General features: G+C 45.1%; 1 protein-coding gene across 1 annotated transcript in view; it reads left to right on the top strand.

Annotated features, from left to right (window-relative positions):
- The first annotated feature begins 13374 nt into the window (after positions 1 to 13374).
- The window catches only part of LOC130275619 (40-kDa huntingtin-associated protein-like), a 32159-nt gene continuing 22644 nt past the window's right edge, over positions 13375 to 22889 (top strand). Inside the window, exons 1-5 of the mRNA XM_056523809.1 lie at positions 13375 to 13508; positions 15852 to 15898; positions 16911 to 16983; positions 21580 to 21739; positions 22587 to 22655. Coding sequence (XP_056379784.1) covers positions 13402 to 13508; positions 15852 to 15898; positions 16911 to 16983; positions 21580 to 21739; positions 22587 to 22655 — 456 coding nt within the window. The 5' untranslated portion in view covers positions 13375 to 13401. The remainder of the gene's footprint in view (positions 13509 to 15851; positions 15899 to 16910; positions 16984 to 21579; positions 21740 to 22586; positions 22656 to 22889) is intronic.

The following is a 22889-nucleotide window of genomic DNA, read 5'->3' as shown; positions in this document are numbered from 1 at the left end:
TTGCTCTTGATTGATAAACTTAGCGCTTCTGCGCATAATTTAGTACAAAAGGGGTGAACTGCTTCTACCATACACAAATAATGATACATGTCCCCCAAGGACTTCTTAAAGAACCTAGTTCTCTCTAGATATTCTAGAATGTAACTCCTTAAGTTATGGAAAAGCTGTCATTAGAAGGGTCAGAACAGAAGGATGGCAAAAAATATTCCGTGGAATTTTGATACTACAGTACTTTTGGTAAGTAAGTAGGGTAAGGATAGAAGATGATCCTATCTAGAATTTTAGTATAGGGCTCTATACTGGAAAGGGCTGACAGGTCCCCCACTCTCCTGGCGGATGTTATCGCCACTAGCAAAGCAGATTTAAGCACTAGATATAAAGGCGTTTAACACTAAGGAGAGATCCCTAGAAGGTGGCTTAGGAAAATCCCAGATGGTAAGTTTTTTAACTGCCCTAAAAAAAAACGAATGACCCAGGGGTGACCTGGACTTTAAGGGTGGCCAATTTAAGACCCTTATCCAACCCCTTCTGCAAGAAACTCAAAATTCTGGCCATGTCTGGGGAAAATAGATCTACAAGCGGCTTGTTTAAGAAATTAAAATAAGCCTTCCAGATTCTGAAGTAAATATTAGATGTTACAGATTTTCTACTAGCCTGTAGTGTAGAGATCACTGCCTCCGAAAGACCTTTTTTTTTAGGATCAACCTCTCAAGGGCCAGGCAGTCAAATTAAGTTTTTTACTTGACGATGGACAATCGGCCCCTGAAATAGTTAATTCTCTATTTCTGGCAGCATCCAAGGATCTGCCTATGACATGGACCTCAGAGCCGAGAACCCAGCCCTCCGGGGCCAGAACAGGGCTATCACAATTAGTGTTGCTCGCGAATATTCGCAATTTGAATATTATTCGCGAATTTCGCGAATATAGCGCTATATATTCGTAATTACGAATATTCTTTTTTTTTTTTTTTTTTTTCCTTCACAGTACACATCACAGTGATCACCCCTCTCTGCTTCCAGCTTGTGTGGTGTAAAGAAGGCTCTAATACTACTGTGTGAGACTGGTGTGCAGAAATTCGCATATGCGAAAATTAGCATATGCTAATCTTCGCATATGCGAATTTTCGCGTATGTTAATTTTGTATATGCTAATTTTCACATATGTTCATTTTCGCACACGCGAATTTTCGCATATGCGAAAATAAAACGAGAATATAACGAATATGCGAATATTCGCGAATATATGACGAATATTTGTCCATATATTCGTGAATATTCGTGAATTCGAATATGGCCTATGCCGCTCAACACTAATCACAATTACAAATATGTTTCCCTTCTTGTTTTTGCTTATCACCCTTGGTAAAAGCTGTATTGGGGATAATGCATAGGCTATGTTCCAGTCCCATTTGTGAGCTAAGGCATCCACTGCCGAGGGCCTTTCTGCTGGGTTTAAGGAACAAAAGGTTCTTACTTGGCAGTTTTGTCTTGTGGCAAACAAGTCCACTTGTGGAACTCCCCATAGCTGTGTAATCTTTTGGAAGATGTTTGGGTTCAGTCTCCATTCTCCCTGGTGTAGACTGTGACGGCTGAGAAAATAGGCTTTTACATTCAGACTTCCCTTCAGTTGTACTGCTTTTAGAGACAAAAGATTATTTTTTGCCAAAGAAATAATTTGAGCAGCAATAGACATGGACTTGGACTCAATTATGCAATCCCACACAGTCTTTAGACTTGACAGACTTGACTATTCTGACTAGACTTCTCCCCTTTATTTAGGCTTACTAGGCTTTGATTTTCACCTGTAGGGGGTTCCACGGATAGTGTCTGCGTGGTTAGGCCTTGGTCTCCCTCAGGAACACCAGACACTCTCAGGTCTTCACTGGACTGCACCTCAGCAGGGAACTAACTAGGCTAACTCCTCCCTGCTTGGAGGGAGCAATTTGGAGGGGTCCCATAGGTCACCAACAAGTTGCTTGGTCACTGGCACCTTCATCTCCAGGTTCCCAACTGCCACGCCAGGCTTCCCGGCCTGTGCACGACGTCACTTCCGGCACACTTTCTCCCAGCGTTTTACATCACTTCCGGCCTCCTGTAGCACAGCCGCAGCAACGCCAGAAGAAAATGCAGCAAGATAAGGAGAGTTTCCGGACCGTGCTGCGGTACAAATGGTACAAAAAAAAAGTTACAAAAATTTGAAAAATCCCCTCCCCCAATAAAAATGTAAATGGCTTACAGCCCTCTCCGTCTCCCTTCCCACTCCCATCCCTTCATTCTGCTCTTCCCTATCCTCATTTTCTCTTTCTCTCCAACCAGGCAGACCTCTCTATCTCCTACACGGACTCGATGCATGGGCGTGTGGATGGAGACCTCCCGTGGCAGTGAGCTTGACTACCATCCTCTCCCTCATTAAGGCAGCTGATATCAAGGTAACATCCCTAAATGTTAAGGGTTTTAACACGCCCGAGAAAGGGTTCTCAAATCCTGTACTCCCTCCACAAGCAGAGATCCCATATCCTGGCTCTACAGGAAACACATTTCAGGTAGGGACATGTCCCCTTATTCAAAAGCCGCTATTACCCTACCTGGCTTCATAGCACAAACCCAGAAGCAAAAACTAAAGGGGTACCATTGGCATTTCACAAATCCCTACCCATTAAAGTTATAGATTCATCCATGGACCCCAATGCCCGATATATCTTTGCGAATGGTGAATTGGCCAGCCATAGACTCACAATAGCCTCCCTGTACGCCTCTAACCACGGCCAAACCGAATTCTTGAGCCGTACACTAGATGCACTGTCGTTCTATGCCACAGGCCATATCAACCTGTGTGGTGATTTCAATATCCCTCTATCTACTATCACCGACTCCTCTTCGGGCCACTCCTCCCTGTCCTATAGACAACTCAGGGTCATCAAACAAAAATTACACATCCTCCAACTAAGTGATGTCTGGCGCACACTACACCCGCAAGGTAGGGACTTAACCTTTTTCTCTCACCCCAGGAACATGTACAGCCGCATCGACTATACCTTCTGCTCACACCACCTCTTACCATCAGTTACCATGGCCACCATAGGCAATATCACGTTCTCGGATCATGCCCCCGTCCACTTCACCTTCACACTTCCCTCTTTCTCCAAGCCCCATGCCACTTGGCGCCTTAATGAATCCCTCCTTGATACCTTTTGCCTTCAGGAGGTCAAAGATACTATTTCTCACTTCAATGCTGATCACGCGCAGGATGACACACCACTGCTTACCAAATGGGAGGCGTTGAAGTGTGTCCTTCGCGGTGTTCTAGTGAAGCATGGGACCTGGCTGAAAAAGGAGAATAGTGCCAAACTGGCTTCCTTGCTCGACAACCTGGCTTCCCTAGAATCTTTACATAAACAAACCCTGCTTGAACAAACTCTGAGATGTTCTGCGAGTACGTCAAGAACTGTTGTCTCTGCTAAATGCCAAGCATAGATATTACAAGCAATTAACAGGTCGACAGTTCTACGAATGGGGCAACAAGTCAGGCAAATTACTAGCCCGAGCACTGAGGGAGAAGAGGTCTTCGCTCTTCGTCTCCTCTGTCTCTTCCCCCACTGGTGCCCTTTCACACTTGACATTCTCTCAGCCTTCAGACACTACTACACAGCCCTGTACAACCTGCCCGCACCTTCTGTCACGACCCCTGACTCCCACCTATCAATATATCGCCTCCACTGCCCTCCCCACCCTCCCTACCGAGGTCGTCTCCTCATTAGAAGCACTGTTTACCCTGGAGGAACTGGAACAGGGGATCTCAGCCCTCCCTGCCAGGAAGAGCCCAGGCCCGGATGGCTACTCAGCGAAATTCTACAAGTCCCTCCTTAGTGAGCTATCAACCCCCCTCCTCACGGCACTTAATTCTATTTCTGATTCCTCCCCATCCCTCCCTCCTTCCTCAGAGCGTTTGTCACCGTAATACCCAAAGAGGGCAAAGACCCCACACAATGCCAGAACTATAGACCCATATCTCTCCTTAACTTGGACACCAAGCTTTTTGCTAAATTTATTGCAAACAGACTGGCTGCTCACATGGACTCCCTAATCCACCCGGACCAAGTGTGATTCATCTGTGGCAGAGAGGCCAGGGATAACACCCTTCGAGCGTTCTCAGCCGTTTATTATGCCTGCAAACACAATAAGCCCCAGTTCCTGTTGTCTCTGGACGCGGAGAAGGCTTTTGACCGAGTGGATTGGGGCTTCCTGGAAGCTACCTTGTCCCAGATTGGTGTGGGGGCCCTGATGCGAACCCGTATTATGGCCCTTTACTCCTGCCCTCAAGCACAAGTTCGAGTAAATGGCCAACTGTCCCGCCCGTTCGACATTCGTAATGGCACGAGGCAGGGCTGCCCCCTTTCCCCACTCCTGTACGTTCTATGCATGGAGCACCTTCTTAACGCCATACGACAGAACCCAAACATTCAGGGCTTACAGACCTCCTCGTGTCATTGCAAATGCTCTGCATTCGCCGATGACCTCCTCCTTTACCTCTCATTCCCTGTTACCACCCTCCCCTCTCTGATGGCCACCATTCACACTTTTTCCCGCTATAGCAATTACAAATTAAACCCGACGAAGAGTGAAGCCCTCAATATTACTCTACCCACAAGTACTGCTCAACACATACAGATCACCTATCCTTTCAAGTGGTGTTCTAGATCTCTACCATACCTGGGTGTTCAAGTCCCCACGACACTGTTGGATACATATGCCCTAAACTTTCCTCCATTACTAAATGTGCTGAAATCTGATCTGGCCAGGTGGGAGCGTAGGGATTTCTCCTGGATAGGACGAATAAATATATTAAAGATGAATATACTACCTCATCTTCTCTACTTATTTTCCACAGTTCCAGCCACTCTCCCTAAGTACTTTTTCGGGGGGGGGTTTGGTCTCTGCGCTCCTAACTGGCTTTGTCTGGGCCAACAGGCGCCCGAGATTGGCACAGAGGATCCTGGTCAGACGCAAAACTAAGGGAGGTCTTGGTCTCCTGAACTGCCTCTTTTACCACATAGCCGCGGTTCTGGCCAGGGTCCTCGACTGCTTCTCACCCACATCTACCAAATTGTGGTTGGGTTTGGAGAGGGAGGCTTCCACCTATGACCCTAAGACCCTTCTATGGCTCCCAGATGAATCATTCTCCCCACGCTCCTACACGGACTTACCACCGGTGTTGGCCTCAATGGCCCATATTCAACGTTTGTACCTACCTTCCTTGAAGCTTTACACCCCAGATGGTCCACTGTCCCCGGTGTTTGGGAACCTCCAGCTTACTCTGCGTCCCAATTCCTGGGACTCTCCAAAACGGACTCACCCAGCCTCTCGGCCTGTCTCATGCCAAACTCCTTGAAAACTCTAAGTGAATTATGTAGTGGCAGTCCCACCTCCTTCTTGCAAGCTTTTCAATACACCCAACTCAGACATTTTTCTACTACATCCAAAGACAGGCTGGGCTTGCACCGCTCCCTCACAATGTTTGAAAAAATGTGTGTTGCCACATCCTTGACGGCTCGACCGATCAGTTCTGTATATGCCCTTCTCTTAGATTCTCTCCGCACACATTCCCTACCCTTTCGGAGCAGTTGGGAGAGAGAATTGGGAGTAACTTTTTTGGACAAGGAATGGGAGAGAGCGATGCGGCTCTGTCATAAACTCTCCACCTCTTGCAAGGCACAGAAGAAAATTTACCAAATTTTAACGAGATGGTATAGAGTCCCTTCACTCTTACATAAATTCTACCCAAACATGCCAAACACTTGCTGGAGATGTGTGGAACAAGGGAGTTCAATGTCCCATATATGGCCGACGTGCCCGAGCTTGACTAACTTCTGGTGCCAGGTCCTCGAGGTGATCCATACCTTAACGTCCATACACATACCAAAATACCCAGGCCCCCTCCTACTCTCAATTTTCTCTCCCTCCCCCGCTGGCCGGCCCACTTAGCCAGGTTCATGGTACTAGCTGCCAGGACGGTCATACCCAGACTGTGGAAGTCGTCCTGCCCTCCTTCGCTTTCCTCCTGGTTCCAAGAGTTATCCCACCTCCACAGGATGGAAGAATTACTAGCTGACTCTAGAAAGTAAATAGACAGACACCATCTCATTTGGGGTCCATGGATTGCATTTCTATCCACGACGATTACAGGACCCTACACATAGACGCTCCGGTCCCATAAGCCCTCACATACCTCGGACGTGTGCCCTTACCACTGATGTCAGCCCGCCGCGGGATTGGGGTCCCACCTGTGCGCCCTGCGGAGAGTCTGCCTATCTACAAGCCTGCTCCTACTTACCCTGCCAATTTCTACTTCTCTTCCCCCTTTATTCTGCCCTGTCTTTTCTTCCTCCCCCCCTCTACCCTCCTTCTTCTCTCATTAAGCCTGTGCATTTACTGGAGCTACCGGAGCTCCCTGCACTGATAAGACAAGTCCACATGGATACATTGATGTTTCCCTGCTCTTTCTGACATGGTCATTCTGTCCGGTTACTGTCTATGTGCTTGGTTCATTATTTATCACTGTTGTATTTACCATAGCCATGTGACCTGGCGTACTTGCGCCCTCTTCCGTTACCATTAAAGGTCATCTGCTTCGGTACAATGTTTTGTATTATTGTTAGTGCCAATATATAATAAATAAAAAATATTATGGAAATTTTTTTTTTAAATGGCCCCTTTTTCCCACAATCTCTAGGCCCGGCACACCGGCATTCTGAACGTTACTGTTCAGAATGCCGCCTTCGGGCACCGGTGAACGTGTCATCACAACCCACCCTTCTCTATTTATGTCTATGTAAGTGGGGCGTGACGGCTGCGGTCACTGGAGCACAGCCGTCAGGCGTCCTCCCATAGACGTGAAAGGAGGGGCAGGGCGTTTCATCACCACCACCCGATGCCGGTTTTCTGATCAGAAATGTTCAGAATGCCGGGGTGTCAGGCTGGAGAACGCGGGAGGGTCCCTGCAGCCGGACCCCCTGCGATCAGACATCTTATCCCCTTTTTGGATAGGGGATAAGATGTCTAGGGTCGGAGTACCCCTTTAAGGCCAAAATGGGCTGTGTCCTTAAGGGGTTAAAGAGAATCTGACACTCTGTTCACCCGCACTAAACCCTATACACTGGGATATAGTGCAGGTGAACAGCTTTACAAAGAGGGGTCACTTACTTAAATCTGTTTTACTCTGTATTTGCAGAGTAATGGCACTGTGATCTTCAGCTGCATTGAGCAACTCTGCGCAATGGAACCGGCTCACCCAGCTCCCCTCCTCCTTCATAATGTCTGTCTGCCCCCACCCCCCCACCCCCATAATGAATATGCTAATGAATGTTGTGAGTAATCGCTCTGGTCTCTGTGCACTCATCCCGCATTCATTAGCATATTAATAAAGCGGCGGAACTGGACAGACAATAGAAAGGAGGCAGGGGAGCCGGGTGCACAAAGCTGCGCAATGCAGCTGAACATCATTGTGCAATATTTTTGTAGAAATTGACTGATAAGTCATCCACACCAAGGCTGTAAATGTAGGAATGTTATACTTACTGTCGGAGCTTTACTACATGATTTAGATCCTCCGTCACAATATGCTGGACTACACGGTGACTGGTCATATAAAAATAAACCTTTTCCTATTCCATCCTGCCCGGGCTGCAAAAAAAGAGAAAACAAACTTTCACTTACCTTCCTACATTCCCCCGGAGCTCCCCAACAGCTGATCTGTCGGCCGGGCTGTCTTCTTCCTACTTCTCTTAGCCCGGGACGTCACACGGAGCTTTAGCCTATCACTGGCCGGAGCGATGTCCCGCCTCGGCCGGTGATAAGCTGAAGCGCCGTGTGACGTCCCGGGCTAAGGGAAGTAGGAAGTAAACAGCCCAACCAACAGATCAGCTGTTGCGGAGCTCTGGAGGAATGTAGGAAGGTAAGTGAAAGTTTGTTTTCTCTCTTTTTGCAGCCCGGGCAAGATGGAATAGGAAAAGTCCGCACCAGACATCTCCTTTAGGTTAGGATTCCACTTGTTTTTTTTTTTTTTGGAAAAACGACAATTCTGCCGCATGGCGTTTTTTCGGCCAAAAAACGCTGCGGCCATATGTTAGCTGTAAATCAATGAGGAATGGCAAAATTCTTATTCCACGTGGCGTTTTGCACTTTGGCGTTTTTTAATCCTTTTGGTGTTTTTTCACTCTTTTCTTGCGATTTTGAAATTGTTGGTAATCGCAGCATGTTGAGCCACTGGCGTTTTTTTTGTCAAAATCGTGGTGTTTTTCTCCCATAGAAGTCTATGGGAGTGAAAAAAACGCCAAGAAAAACGATATGTAGGTTTCAACTTTGGCGTTTTTGCAGGCGGTTTTTATTCTTTTTTGGACTTAAGTGATCTAAAAAGGTGATGGAGGTACCTTTTTTAATAAAATTTCATAGGGTACCATTAAAAATAAATAAATAAAAGATACAGTAGTGAAGGAAAAAATTGTATCTAACGAAATGTATCTTTTTTATTACAAAATTTTTATAAATTTTTAAACAGGGATCAATGTATGTGGGCGGGTGGGTACCTAAAAATGTAGCTGACAATAATAAAAATGTAGTGTGTGTGTGTTTTTTACTTTATTTTCTTCCTTTTTTACATTTTTTAGGTAGTACTACTACTCCCAGCATGGAGCAGAGTGTGTTCCATGTTGGGAGTAGTAGTACTTGCAGTTAAGGACACATCACAGTGGATGTCACTACTGAAACCCGCTGCGATCGTCCTGTCTATAGCAGAGATGGAGCGACTGTATACATCGCTCGCATCTCAGCTCTGTACTCCGGCCACTCATTCATCCATATTTCCCTCAAAGCTGTGATTGGCTGCAACCATCCGGCCAATCACAGCTCTGGGTGGGAAATATGAATGAGTGATGTTCTATTCACATGACTGGCCGGAGTACAGAATAGAGATGCTAGTGCTGTATAGAGCCGCATCTGTGCTGTATAATGGACGATCGCATTGGGTGTTAGACTGACACCCGGGATGATATGTCTATTACTACAGGTACTACTACTCCCATCATGGAACAGTCTGTTCCATGCTGGTAGCAGTAGAACTACTTAAATAATGTTAAAAAATTGAGGGGAAAAAAGTGGAACACACACACTTTATAAAAAAATAATAAACATTTTGTTATAAAATATATACATTTCGCTTAATAAAAATGTTTCCATCACTACTGCATCCTTTGTTTTTTTCGTTTTTTTTTTTGGTACCCAACAAATTTTGGGTACCAAAAAAAAACGCCAAAAGGTGACAAAAATTCAATTTCCACACAAGTGAAAAAATGCCAGAAAAAAATGCCAGATGCAGGACATTGCAATGGCGTTTTTTCAGGCGTTTTTTTAATCCCAAAAAAAACACAGCACAAAAAAACAAGTGGAATCCTAGCCTTAAGCTTAAAGGGGTACTCCGGTGAAAACCTTTTTTCTTTTAAATCAACTGGTGGCAGAAAGTTAAACATATTTGTAAATTACTTCTATTAAAAAATCTTAATCCTTTCTGTACTTATTAGCTGCTGAATACTACAGAGGAAATTATTTTCTTTCTCTCTGCTGACGTTATTATAATAATAACGCTTTATTTATTGTTGTCCTTAGTGGGATTTGAACCCAAGTCCCCAGTACTGCAAGGCAGCAGTGCTAACAACTGAGCCACCATGCTGCCCTTAGCATACATCTGCTATGCATGGTTGCTAAAATGGACAGAGATGTCAGCAGAGAGCACTGTGCTCGTGATGTCATCAGTGTTCCAAAAAGAAAGGAATTTTCTCTGTAGCATTCAGCAGCTAATAAGTACTGGAAGGATTAAGATTTTTTTAATAGAAGTAATTTACAAATATGTTTAACTTTCTGCCACCAGTTGATTTAAAAGAAAAAAGGTTTTCACCGGAGTACCCCTTTAAGGCTCCTTTTACACTGACATTTGTGCCCGGCAGTGTGACGGCTGTTAGAAGATAGCGGGAGAAAAATTTGTGCTTGTGACGTCTTTTCTTCCCGCTATCTTCCGGCGGAATAATGGGAGTTCAAGTGAATGGGATCCTCTGTGCCCCTTATGACTCCCGTTAGGCTCCATTACAATAACGGACATTAATGGAACTAAAAGTGGGGGGGGGGAAAGCCCTTAATATCCGTTTATAACGGAGCCTCACACATAGGGTGAAAGTAGCCTTACTGGTATTTAACTGATGAACGTCAGACGTTGTTTTTGAATTGTGGTTCAACAGAATCATTTTGTAAAACAAAAAAATGAACCTGTGCTGGACAACAATGATGGTTCCTGAACATAATATTTTGTTGCACAACCTTTTCAGGTAGTCCTTGCAATCCAGCGATTTCTTTAAAGGGGTACTCCGGTGGAAAATATATATATTTTTTAATCAACTGGTGCCAGAAAGTTAAAGAAGATATCAAGTGCTGAAAAACGTATCCCCTATCTTAAGTATAGGGGATAAGTTTCAGATTGCGGGGGGTTCAACAGCTGGGGCCCCCGGCAGCCTGCGGGGAGGGGCTAGTTGACCATGGCATGAAGCGGTGGCTGACACACCCCTTCAGTACAACTCTATGGCAGAGCCGGAGCGCTGCCTTTGGCAATCTACAGCTCTGCCATAGCACTGTATTGAGGAGGCATGTCAGCCGCCACTTCGTGCGGTGGTCGACACGTGCTATCTGGCCAGCGAGCCGGGGCCCCATACAGGAGATCACGGGGGGGGGGGGGGCCCAGGCGTCAGACCCCCCACCCCCCGCGATCTGAAACTTATCCCCTATCCTTAGGATAAGTTTTTCAGCACTGGACTACCCCTTTAAAAAGATTTGTTAATTACTTCTATTAAAAAATCTTTACCCTTTCAGTACTTTTTAGCAGCTGTATGCTACAGAGGAAATTCTTTTCTTTTTGAATTTCTTTTTTTGTGTTGTCTACAGTGCTTTCTGCTGACACCTCTGTCCATGTCAGGAACTGTCCAGAGCAGCATAGGTTTGCTATGGGGATTTTCTCCTGGTATCAGGGTATCAGGTGTCAGCAGAGAGCACTGTGGACAAGACAAAAAAGAAATTCAAAAAGAAAAGAATTTCTTCTGTAGCATTCAGCTGCTAAAAAGTACTGGAAGGTTAAAGATTTTTTAATAAAAGTAATATACAAATCTGTTTAATTTTCTGGCACCAGTTGATTTAAAAAAAATGTTTTCCACTGGAGTACCCCTTTAAAGCATGTTCACATGGGAAAATTTTCGCATTGGAATCTGCCACGGAGATTCCGCAGCAGCAGAATCCTGTTGAATTCAATGAGATTCTGCTGCTCTGTGCACATGGTGGAATTTCCGAGCCAGATGTTTCTGGCACAGAAATTCCATTTTCCGTGTCAGCACAAAGAATGAACATGTTTATTCTTTATGCGGAGTCAGCACGGAATGCATTGTCGTCTATGACATGGCACATTCCTGTGCACCCCGCAGTTTGTGGAATGTCCGCAAATATGGCTGGAGCAGGTAGGCTGCAGGCAGTATATAGTGTATATACTGTATAGACTGCTCCCTCCATAAGCTAAATCTTGCCTGGCCACATGCATGGGGAGCATAGGCATATACTATATACCTGAAACCAAAAACTTTTTACCGGATCTCCCCATGAGTGGCGGAGAGACAGATGATGGAGCACTAAAGGTAAAGGGCGGCCCAGTGCACACTCTCCTTGACTCTGCAGCTTCTCTTCGGTGGGCAGCAGAGCAGGACACAGCAGCAGTGACGTCAGGGGACGTGTTGGCAGACGTGCCGCGCGCTGAAACAGCTGTGCTCTTAAAGTGGCAGATCTATCTAAAAGTAGCTGCTGGTGGCTGCAAGGGGCCTGGAGCAGGAGCTCCAGGCATGTCGATGTTAATCCGGCCTTGGCTACACCCAATGATCTGATTCTGGATGGTCTCTGCCATGAAAAATACCGGTCATTGTATGGCCGGTATTTTTAATACAAAGATACTGGCAATGTGGCAACCCTACCGCCAAGGCGGCGCTTTCTTTTGGCCACAACACATCTCTGCAGAACCTGCCAGATAAGCATCTTAGGCTCAGTGCTTTACCCTTCCCCATATATAATGCCCCCCTTGGTATCCTGCACTGTATAGTGGGTAGGTAAGTTGGCTGGGGGAGAAGGGGAAGGTAGGGCCACCAAACAGGTAGATAGGTAAATCCAGTAAGAAGACAGGTCCCCCCAGTATGTAGTTTTATCCCATTAGGTAGGTGTTCTCAGTATATATCTTCCCCGGTATATAGGTGTCCCCTGTAGGTCATTTCCCCTCGTAGATATATGCATAGTTGCATACAGAGGCCTTAAACCACTGGCAGGTCACACGTACATTTATATACATCACATCTGCCTGGGCAGACAAAAGAGACCTGTTTCCCAGTGGTTGACTGGGGATTGTAAGAACAAAATCATAAAACATCATTTTTAATAGGTGCAGATTATAAACTTAAAGGGGTACTCCGGTGTAAAACATTTATATTTTTTTAAATCAACTGGTGCCAGAAAGTTAAACAGATTTGTAAATTACTTCTATTAAAAAATCTTTACCCTTCCAGTACTTTTTATCAGCTGTATGCTACAGAGGAAATTCTATTATTTTTTAATTTCTTTTTTGCCTTGTCTACAGTTCTCTCTGCTGACACCTCTGTCCATGTCAGGAACCGTCCAGAGCAGCATAGGTTTGCTATGGGAATTTTTCTCCTGCTCTGCACAGTTCCTGATACGGGCATCAGGTGTCAGCAGAGAGCAATGTGGACAAGACAAAAAAGAAAAAAAAAAAAAAAAAAGAATTTCCTCTGTAGCATACAGCTGCTAAAAAGTACTGGAAGGGTAAACATTTTTTAATAGAAGTTATTTACAAATCTGTTTTACTTTCTGGCACCAGTTGATTTAAAAAAAATAAAAAAAGTTTTTCCACTGGAGTACCCCTTTTAGGGAAAAAAAAAGAGGTTTAAAATTCCAGGGCCATGTGTAACATCCTCTTTTGGCAATCTCTTCTAATGGTCAGTACTGGCGAGAATCCGCAAACCATAAAATTCCCAGTAAAAACTGTGGCCAAAGCCTGATTGACCCCAGAAATTGTTGCCAAAAAAAAATACAAGAATAATTTCACAAAGTTTTTTGAGTTGTCTTTTGAAACCTGAAACGCCCATAATAAAAACCTCAAAATACTGTAAAATATTTCTAACAAAAAGAGTCTTTCTGGTCAGTACAACATCTAGCTGCTATTCCCACTAATGACCCTTAGGTGTCAGCACTCACTTATATTCCACAGCCCGTGACCAATACCCGGAAGCAAAATATGGCCAACCTCAATATGGCGGCGGGATGGCTCCAGTCACCGGAAGTCAGCTAGCTGCTGTCACCGGGGGAACGATGGCGGCTGACGGGGATTTTCTGCTGCGTTACCGGGCCGTGTCTAACAAGCTGAAGAAGTGAGAGACGTTCTGTCTATAGCTTTAATGCGCTTCTCTATATCTGCACTGTTTGTCATGTGTCTTGTCACGTGACATTAGTCTGCACTGCGGTTGTTATATCTGGTGTGCACTGGGCTCTGCGTTATCTTGGGCGTTTTTTTAATTTATTTTTTTCCCCTTTAATTTTTTTTTTATTCACATATGTCAGTGCTTCCCAATCAAGATGCCTCCAGCTGTTGCAAAACTACAACTCCCAGCATGCCCGGACAGCCGAAGGCTGTCCGGGCATGCTGGGAGTTGTAGTTTTGCAACAGCTGGAGGCACCCTGGTTGGGAAGCACTGTCCTATGTATTAGTTGCTAACCTTGCTTGGATTCTGGTCTTCTTGTAGTCTGTGTAGTATAGGAGTGGTAACAGTGCTTTTTATTTCTCCTAGTAATATATAAGCAATAAAAAATAAAAAAAAATATTAAAAATAAATGCTCAAACAGGCTGTATCCTCTGGGCACAGACACAGCATTTGCGATGGTAAAAATCTGCGCATTCTTACACCACGGACCGCTGCAGGTTTTGCCGTTTTAAAGGGGTACTCCGGTGAAAACCTTTTTTTTTCTTTTAAATCAACTGGTGGCAGAAAGTTAAACCTATTTGTAAATGACTTCTATAAAAAAAATCTTAATCCTTCCTGTACTTATTAGCTGCTGAATACTACAGAGGAAATTCTTTTCTTATTGGAATGCTCTCTGATGACATCACGAGCACAGTGCTCTCTGCTGTCGTTATTATAATAATTTATAATAACACTTTATTTATTGTTGTCCTTAGTGGGATTTGAACCCAAGTCCCCAGTACTGCAAGGCAGCAGTGCTAACCACTGAGCCACCATGCTGCCCTTAGCATACATCTGCTATACATCTGCTATACATCTGCTATGCATCTGCTATGCATGGTTGCTAAAATGGACAGAGATGTCAGCAGAGAGCACTGTGCTCGTGATGTCATCAGTGTTCCCAAAAGAAAGGAATTTCCTCTGTAGCATTCAGCAGCTAATAAGTACTGGAAGGATTAAGATTTTTTAATAGAAGTAATTTACAAATAAGTTTAACTTTCTGCCACCAGTTGATTTAAAAGGAAAAAAGGTTTTCACCGGAGTACCCCTTTAAAGAGGTTATCCGGGTTTATTATAAATAAACTGCTGATTCTTAAAAAAAAAAAAAAAAAAAAAAACAGCGCCACCCCTGTCCTCAGGTTGTGTGTAGTATTGCAGCTCAGTTGCAGTGAAGTGAATGGAGCCAAGTTATAATACCACACAACCTGAGGTCAGGGGTGACACTATTTAGGGAAGAGATTAGTTCTGGATATCGCCTGTCTGGCAAATATTAACTTATCCCTTCTCCACAGGATAGGGAATAAGTAGCTGATCGCGGGGCGGGGGGGTTGGGAGTCCGACGTCTGGGGCACCACACGATCACCGGGACGGGACCCGGCACTCAGTCAGGAGCGTGTGCTGCCACGGGAGCGGCGAAAAGACCCGAGTACATCTCTCAGACATCATCGGCGCCCCCATTGAAATGAATGGAGCGCGTGCGTCTACCGGTAGACAACACATGCTCCTCACTAAGAGCGCAGGTGTCCTGTCCCGTGGATCCCCATTGGTCGGAATCCCCCCCTGATCAGCTACTTATCTCCTATCCTATGTGGATGGGGGATTAGTACATTTTCGCCGGAGTTCTCCTTTTATGCTTCTCTCCCCCCCCCCCCCCCCCCCCCTGCCGTTCTGATGTGCACCAGGAATCCCAGAGCAGTTGTTACATCTGATTAAACTTGTGTTTTCTGAAACGTTTTCATTGATGCCCGAGCCTCAGAAAAAACCACCAATATGTGATAGATGGAGTCTGGCACCCAGTACTCCGCACCATTAGCTGTTTGCCCCATTTGCGGCTATGGTATATACAGAGAACAGAGCCTGTAGTGTGGTTGTCTCCAAACTGTGGACCTCCAGCTGTTCCAAAACTACATCCCAGCCTACCTTGACACCCATTGGCTCCTACCCCCCCCCCCCCCTCCACACTACACATCCTCTTAAAAATCGACGCAATTTATTCTGTTGTGTACACAATTTATTTACACAGAGACCCAGCCAGGAAACATATACCAGTGTTTCCCAACCGGCGTGCCTCCAGCTGTTGCAAAACTACAGCTCCCAGCATGCCCGGACAGCCGTAGGCTGTCCGGGCATGCTGGAAGCTGTAGTTTTGCAACAGCTGGAGGCACGCCAGTTGGGAAATGCTGTCACATACAATGATTTTACATTTATTTGTGACATCAATTATTTGACACTTTGTTCGTTTTTCTTTTGCAGGCGATTTCTGCGAAAGCCCAATGTTGCAGAAGCCAGTGAGCAGTTTGGTAAGATCTTTCAGACTCATCATTTATTTTTATTTTTTTTTATTTTTATTTATTTATGTATTTATTATTTATGTATGTATTTATTTTTTATTTATCTATTTATTTTTTATTTATTTATCTATCTTTATTTTTTTTATTTATTTATGTTATTTTTTTTGTTTTTTTCCATATCATATTCATTTTCCACTGCTGTAGATTTTGTTGCGATTCTCCAGTTCACATGGCCGTTATGCTTTGACCCGATCAGAGTCCGTTTGGCTTTTTTTTCGCTGAACGTACCCAGAAACGGAGCAAAGTCCTGACGGATCCCATTGACTTGAGTAAGGTCCATCGGGTGTTGTTTTTTTATTTACCGGAGTTGATCGGAGTTGAAAAAAAAAATAGGACGTGCCGTATTTTTTTTTTCTCCACTCAACTCGTGTACTTCCGATGGACTGGCCGACGGAGCTCCCTTTATGGGAGCACAATAACAATGTTAACGGTCCCTAAATCCATGACACCAGGATTTGGTTCCTGCTTTCTTCTTCTCCATTGAAGTCAATGGAGAAAATGTGCAACAAATGTGTGCCCAGTGCGCGACAGCATTTGGGACGCCGCAGGTTTCAGTGTCCGTCCTGCAGGTCAGTTTCCATGGGGTAACGGGTTCTTCTCTTCTGGGAAGTCTTTGGACAAGATTTTGGAGATGTCAGTGGGAATTTTAGCTAATTCATCCAGAAGAGCTTTTTTGTGAGGTCGTGTTTCTGACATCCACTGCTCAGGAAGGGGCCTGTCCAAGGCAAGCACTGAGTCCACCCTCACTCACCATGAGTTCACTTCCGCCCTGAGTCTGCTGTTCTGTGCTGGGTCTCCTCATCCAATCACTGCAGGGTGCTCTTTAACCCCCTCCTCTCTGTTTGCATGCGGGAAGTTGTAGTTTTGCAACAGCTGCTGGAGGTCCACAGTTTGGAGACCACTTGCGTACATTATACTGTTGTATGCATGGTATATTACATTGTTTTTCTATCCCTCTTAGGTCAATTGGCAAAAGAGCTGAAGCAGCAGGACTGCCTCCAGTATGCAGGCTTCTGTAACCTGGCCATGGCACGGTAACTAAACAGTTTACTAGATTCATTAAAATCTTGCCTTTGCTTATGCAAATATTTGGACTTTCCAGTAGCCCATTTACCTTATGTTAACAGATCTGTCAAAATATGCTATAGAACCAGGAAAAGACCTTCTCATGTACCCTCTTCAGGTGTAGAGAGAGGTATTGACAGTCGAGAGAGAAATGCTCATGGGTGTATAGGGAGAGGTATTAGCAGTAGAGAGGGAAGTGCTCATGGATGTATAGGGAGAGGTATTAGCAGTAGAGAGGGAAGTGCTCATGAGTGTATAGGGAGAGGTATTATCAGTAGAGAGGGAAGTGCTCATGGGTGTATAGAGAGAGGTATTAGCAGTAGAGAGGGAAGTGCTCATGGATGTATAGGGAACTGTATTAGCAGTAGAAAGGGAAGTGCTCATGAGTGTATAGGGAGAGGTACTAGCAGTAGAGAGGGAAGTGCTCATGAGTGTATAGGGGGAGGTGTTAGCAGTAAAGAGGGAAGTGCTCATGGGTGTATTGGGAGAAGTATTAGCAGTAGAGAGGGAAGCGCTTATGGATGTATAGAGAAAGGTATTAGCAGTAGAAAGGGAAGTGCTCATGGATGTATAGGGAGAGGTATTAGCAGTAGAGAGGGAAGTGCTCATGGGTGTATAGGGAGAGGTATTAGCAGTAGAGAGGGAAGTGCTCATGGGTGTATAAGGAGAGGTTCTAGCAGTAGAGGGAAGTGCTCATGGGTGTATAGGGAGAGGTATTAACAGTAGAAAGGGAAGTGCTCATGGATGTATAGGGAACTGTATTAGCAGTAGAAAGGGAAGTGCTCATGAGTGTATAGGGGGAGGTATTAGCAGTAAAGAGGGAAGTGCTCATGGGTGTATTGGGAGAAGTATTAGCAGTAGAGAGGCAAGTGCTCATGAGTGTATAGGGAGAGGTAGAGAGGGAAGTGCTCATGGGTGTATAGGGAGAGGTAGTAGCAGTAGAGAGGGAAGTGCTCATGGGTTTATAGGGAGAGGTATTAGCAGTAGAGAGGGAAGTGCTCATGGATGTATAGGGAGAGGTATTAGCAGTAGAGAGGGAAGTGCTCATGAGTGTATAGGGAGAGGTAGAGAGGGATGTGCTCATGGGTGTATAGGGAGAAGTATAAGCGGTAGAAATGGAAAATGTCCGGGCAGGAAAATGTTAAATTAATGAAAACATTGAATCCCTGGGGTTTTAGCGTTCAGACTCACAGCTATTATAGGCAGGGCCAATCCTGGGTGGGTGCAGAGGGTGCACCGTACTCAGGCTCCAAGGTATCTGAGGAAAAAGGGGGCGCTGAGTGGGCTCATAAAAGGAGCTCTGTTATTACTTTGGATGCTGAGTATTGTCAAAAATGATATGCCCGCGTCTAACTATTCAGGTGGACAGGTGCCTATTTTAAGTTTAAATAAATCTTGCAACATCAGCTTCAACACAGGGGCACATGACCCACCACTGCAAGTGTACAAATGAATGCTCTCTACACAGTGTATGAGAGGTGGAGGAGATCCTTGGAAGAGCAGATCCTCCTCCTGCTGACACTGACTGACACACAATATCCCTGTAGCGCCATAGGAGACACTGTCTTGACCCCTGTAGGCCTGTACCACCTGAACAGAGGTAAATATTAATATTCTTATTGCCATGCCAATATTTAAAAGAAGAATATTTTAGAACCTCACATTTTACTTCTTATGCTGTTCATTATTATTGTATTACCGTGTTTCTCCAAAAATAAGACCGGGTCTTATATTAATTTTAGTCACAAAAAGCACACTAGGGCTTATTTTCAGGGTAGGGCTTATTTATTTACGGTATGTACATTGAACAACATGGGGGGCTGTAGCAGTGTGGAGGATGCCGCACCCCCCCCATCTTCCACACTGCTACAACCCCCCATCCTCCCGCAGCCACCCATCCTCCACACTCCTGCAGCCCCCCCCATCCTCCACACTCCTGCAGCCCCCCATCCTCCACACTCCTACAACCCCCACGTCCTCCACACTGCTACAGCCAACCATCCTCCCCTTCCCCCGTCGTCCTCCACACTCCTACAGTGCTCCACACCCCTCTGCCATAATAAACTACGGTACACATTTCATCCCCAGCGGAGACCAGCACTTCCCCACCTACATACGGTAGCGTCCGCAACTTGTACTGTACGGAAGCTGCAGCTCACGGCGGCAGGATCTCCTTCTGTTGCTTAGCAGCCGGGGGCAGGGACACGTCCGTGACGTCGGCCATGCATACGTGCGGTCATTTTTAAGCGACAGCGTGCCTGCCCCGGCTCAATTACGGTAACTTGCCACGGGACCAGCCAAAGGGGGGGGGGGGGGGGGGGGGGGGGAGAGTGGGGTATATTGCAAAAATGAATGTAAATTATTGTGAAAGTACTCAGATTACAAAAAGGGTGTGGCTTGTAGAATAAGAGGAGGAGTTCTTGCCATATACATATGCATGTATGGAAAAGACATTGTCAAAGAGGAGGAGTGAGTAAGACAGCCACGCCCTCCAAGGGGCACCAAAAAAATTATCCTGTACCCAGGCATCCAAGACCTTAAAGGGGTGCTCCGGGGAACTAAACCCATAGTCCATCCTTTCCCTCTCACTAACCTATGTATTTGATTAAATATAATTTATTAGCTAAATAGAGCGGTTTCCCTCTTTCAGCTGTCACTCACAGGGAGTGAGAAAAAGATTTCATATTCAGATCCTCCTTGTCTTGTAGCAAAGTCCTCACTGAGACCTAGCCTGGCTGAAAGTCACGCATACACACGTGGTCATGCATACACATAATCACACATTCAGCTCTGCTCCATACAGATGCCGCACTCTAATTTCTGCTACATGTACATGATCACACACTCAGCTCTGGTACATGTACATGATCACACACTCAGCTCTGGTACATGTACATGATCACACACTCAGCTCTGGTACATGTACATGATCACACACTCAGCTCTGGTACATGTACACAGTGTTTACCAACCAGAGTGCCTCCAGCTGTTGCAAAACTCCCAGCATGCCAAGTTTTGCAACACTTGAAGGCATTCTGGTTGGTAAAACTGATATAGAGGTAAGGGGACAGATTTTTTAGCAAAATTACATATTTTTTAAACCCAGACAAATTTATCAAAGGACGTGCACAACTTTTGTACATTCTGAGCAAGAGTGTAAATTAGACAAGCAGTGTAAAGGGGTAGATCTGTGTCTACAATAGATACCTAATGATAAATCTCCCCCTGTGTGTGTATGTGTGTATAAATGTAAGGGATACTTTTTTATGTTTTTACATATTCTTAGACATATCTACCATTATGCCGATGGTTGGAGACATGACTTCCGCGACTCACTCGGTGTTTACATCAACACTGATCATGCGTGCGGACGCCACAAGTGCCGGAGGATATGCAGCCAATAGAAGTTGGCCAGCAGCCATTACGCTGAGTCGAAATGGCTGCTGGGATTGTTCTCAGGGGCGGAGAGTCACGGGCCAATAGGCATAGTTCGGCAGCCACGCTGACTGCTGGGAGTTGTAGTTTTAGACAGAAGCTGGGGGGAAAGAATACTGATAAGTCCTAGAAGACACCAGGGGCCACAAGAGTGTGCAGAATCGCAAGCAGAACGCACAGGGGACCCAGACAAGGTATTGTGGTGGCTTGGTGGTACATTTTTTCTTTTTCTTTTTTTTCTTCCCTGGAGTACCCCTTTAAGATCAGCCCTGATCATTGGTCAGTATTTCTATTGTAACATTCATTTAATACAGAGTTAATTAGAACATATTGGTGGCAGATCTTCTAGCATTCTGAAATAGAGAACATGTGTTTCCCAACCAGTGTGCCTCCAGCTGTTGCAAAACTACAACTCCCATCATGCCCGGACAGCCTTCGGCTGTCCGGGCATGATGGGTGTTATAGTTTTGCAACAGCTGGAGGCCCACTGGTTGGGAAACACTGCTCTGTATGGACCATATCATGACTTCCAGGACTCTCTTCTTCTTCTTTACGCTGAAAATAGTTCTTAAAGGGGTATTCCAGGAATTTGACTATGCTACAGGGGCTGTGTGTGACAGTTTTCTCACAATTCTTCTGTGATTATCGGCCCAATATTTATTTTTAACAGCAAACAAAATTACTCATGTCTCGGGATTTCCCAGGTTCCAGTGCCAGGTGATCAGTCAGGTGACCAGAGGGAAGCCTGTCCTGCTTCAATTTTGCAACAGCTGTAGCCCCCTGGTTAGAAATCACTGTGTTTCAATGGGTGTGGTGGCTGATGTGTGGGGGGGCAGGACCTCAAACTTTCAAGCATGGAACTATGGGATGTGTAGTTTAGAGAACAAAATCCAACAGGAAATACCCAGTTCTGGCAGGTAATTACTAAAATCACTTTATGGTGGATAACCCCTTTAATGACATTGGCCATATGTTTGGGGTTGTTGTCCTGCCTTCTCATGGGAGTTGTCTTTGCAGCATCTTTTCCACACCTGCCTAAAACGTTTTCACAGTATTGTATATGTTTCTTGTGCACCTCCTTTGCCTCTCTTATTTTTAGGAGACAACTTCACTTGCGTCTTGTTTTGCAGGTGCGAGCAGACACTGTTCAATGCCCCAGGAGAAGCCATGGCCCTGACTGAGGCCGCCCGCCTCTTTTTGCATGAAGAGAAGGAGAGCCAGCGTCTAAAATGTCCGGGATTCGAGGAACATTTGCAGGCGGCTATCAACTGCTACAGCTTTGCCATAAAGGTGACCTTAATGTAGTTTTGGGTCAGATGCAATGCCCCTGACGGTGCCAGATGCAGGAGAGCAGGCAGCATTCTCCCTTGTTCTTTCCCCTGCCACTAGACACCCATCCCCTTTTCTGCTGCTGCAGAATTGAGTGAGGGTGCCCCAATCACTTAGAGTGTGAGGTTACCAAAGAGGTGACCCTGCAAAGTCAGCTTCCAGAAGGAGAAGGACACTGATTATCTCCAGAGCCCACCCCAGCTATACCATGGGGACACATAAAAGCCAAAGATGATGGAAAGGAATGAGTCATGGTATTAACCCATGATCACTAAATCGGTTATTCTCCAGCTGCTTAAAAACTACAACTCCCATCATGTCCTGACTTCCGAAGGCTGTGGCTGTGAGAAGCAATAGAACATATTGCTAATTGTGAAAGATAAGAAGCTCGAAGGCCTCTATATACCTACGCATGATCCTACGTGGGATTATTCTCTATTCTGTATCTTCTCTTCCTGGATAATTTCTATTATTTTCAAGTGTTTACTTATCTATGCAGGACTTTAGGAAACTTATGTGGCTTGAACATTTCTTAAACCTGAATTGATGTTTACCTAACCTTTCCTTTATATGGAGTCTTGACTGAGTCAGGCCCATTCAGATGGTCTCTGGAGACAGAAGGGTCCTTGAGTATCTGGTGAAAGTGTTTGTTCTCAGTATATTGTGTAATCCTGGTGCACAATGTGAATAATACCCTATAGCTGTTCAATATGCAAGAGAACCTATTCCTCCTGTCATATGATGGGTCCAAACCATTTTTGCATTAGTATATGTCTAAAATTTATAGATTTCTCTAATATTTTTTTAGGTTTACATTGAGTTGAATCAAGCCGTCATGGCAGCCAGTTTGTGTCTGGAACTGGGAAATGCTCTTAAGGTAATTCATTATGGGATGTTTTGTTTTTTTACATTGATTTAACTTTTTTGCTTTTTTTTAAATCATGAAACTTAAAAGGGTTGTGCAGCAAAAAATAACCCCATATCCACAGAATAGGGGATAAGTGTCTGATTGCAGAGGGCCCGACTGCTGGTACTGCTCGATCTCCTAAACGGGCCCCGGCTCTCATTTCTATGGCAGATGCCCTAGTGAAGCACTCAGGTAGCGAATGAA

The sequence above is a fragment of the Hyla sarda genome, chromosome 6 (assembly GCF_029499605.1).
Source record: "Hyla sarda isolate aHylSar1 chromosome 6, aHylSar1.hap1, whole genome shotgun sequence".
Taxonomy (NCBI): domain Eukaryota; kingdom Metazoa; phylum Chordata; class Amphibia; order Anura; family Hylidae; genus Hyla; species Hyla sarda.
Note: the sequence above shows the minus strand (reverse complement) of the source record. Positions and strands in the feature narration are given on the sequence as shown.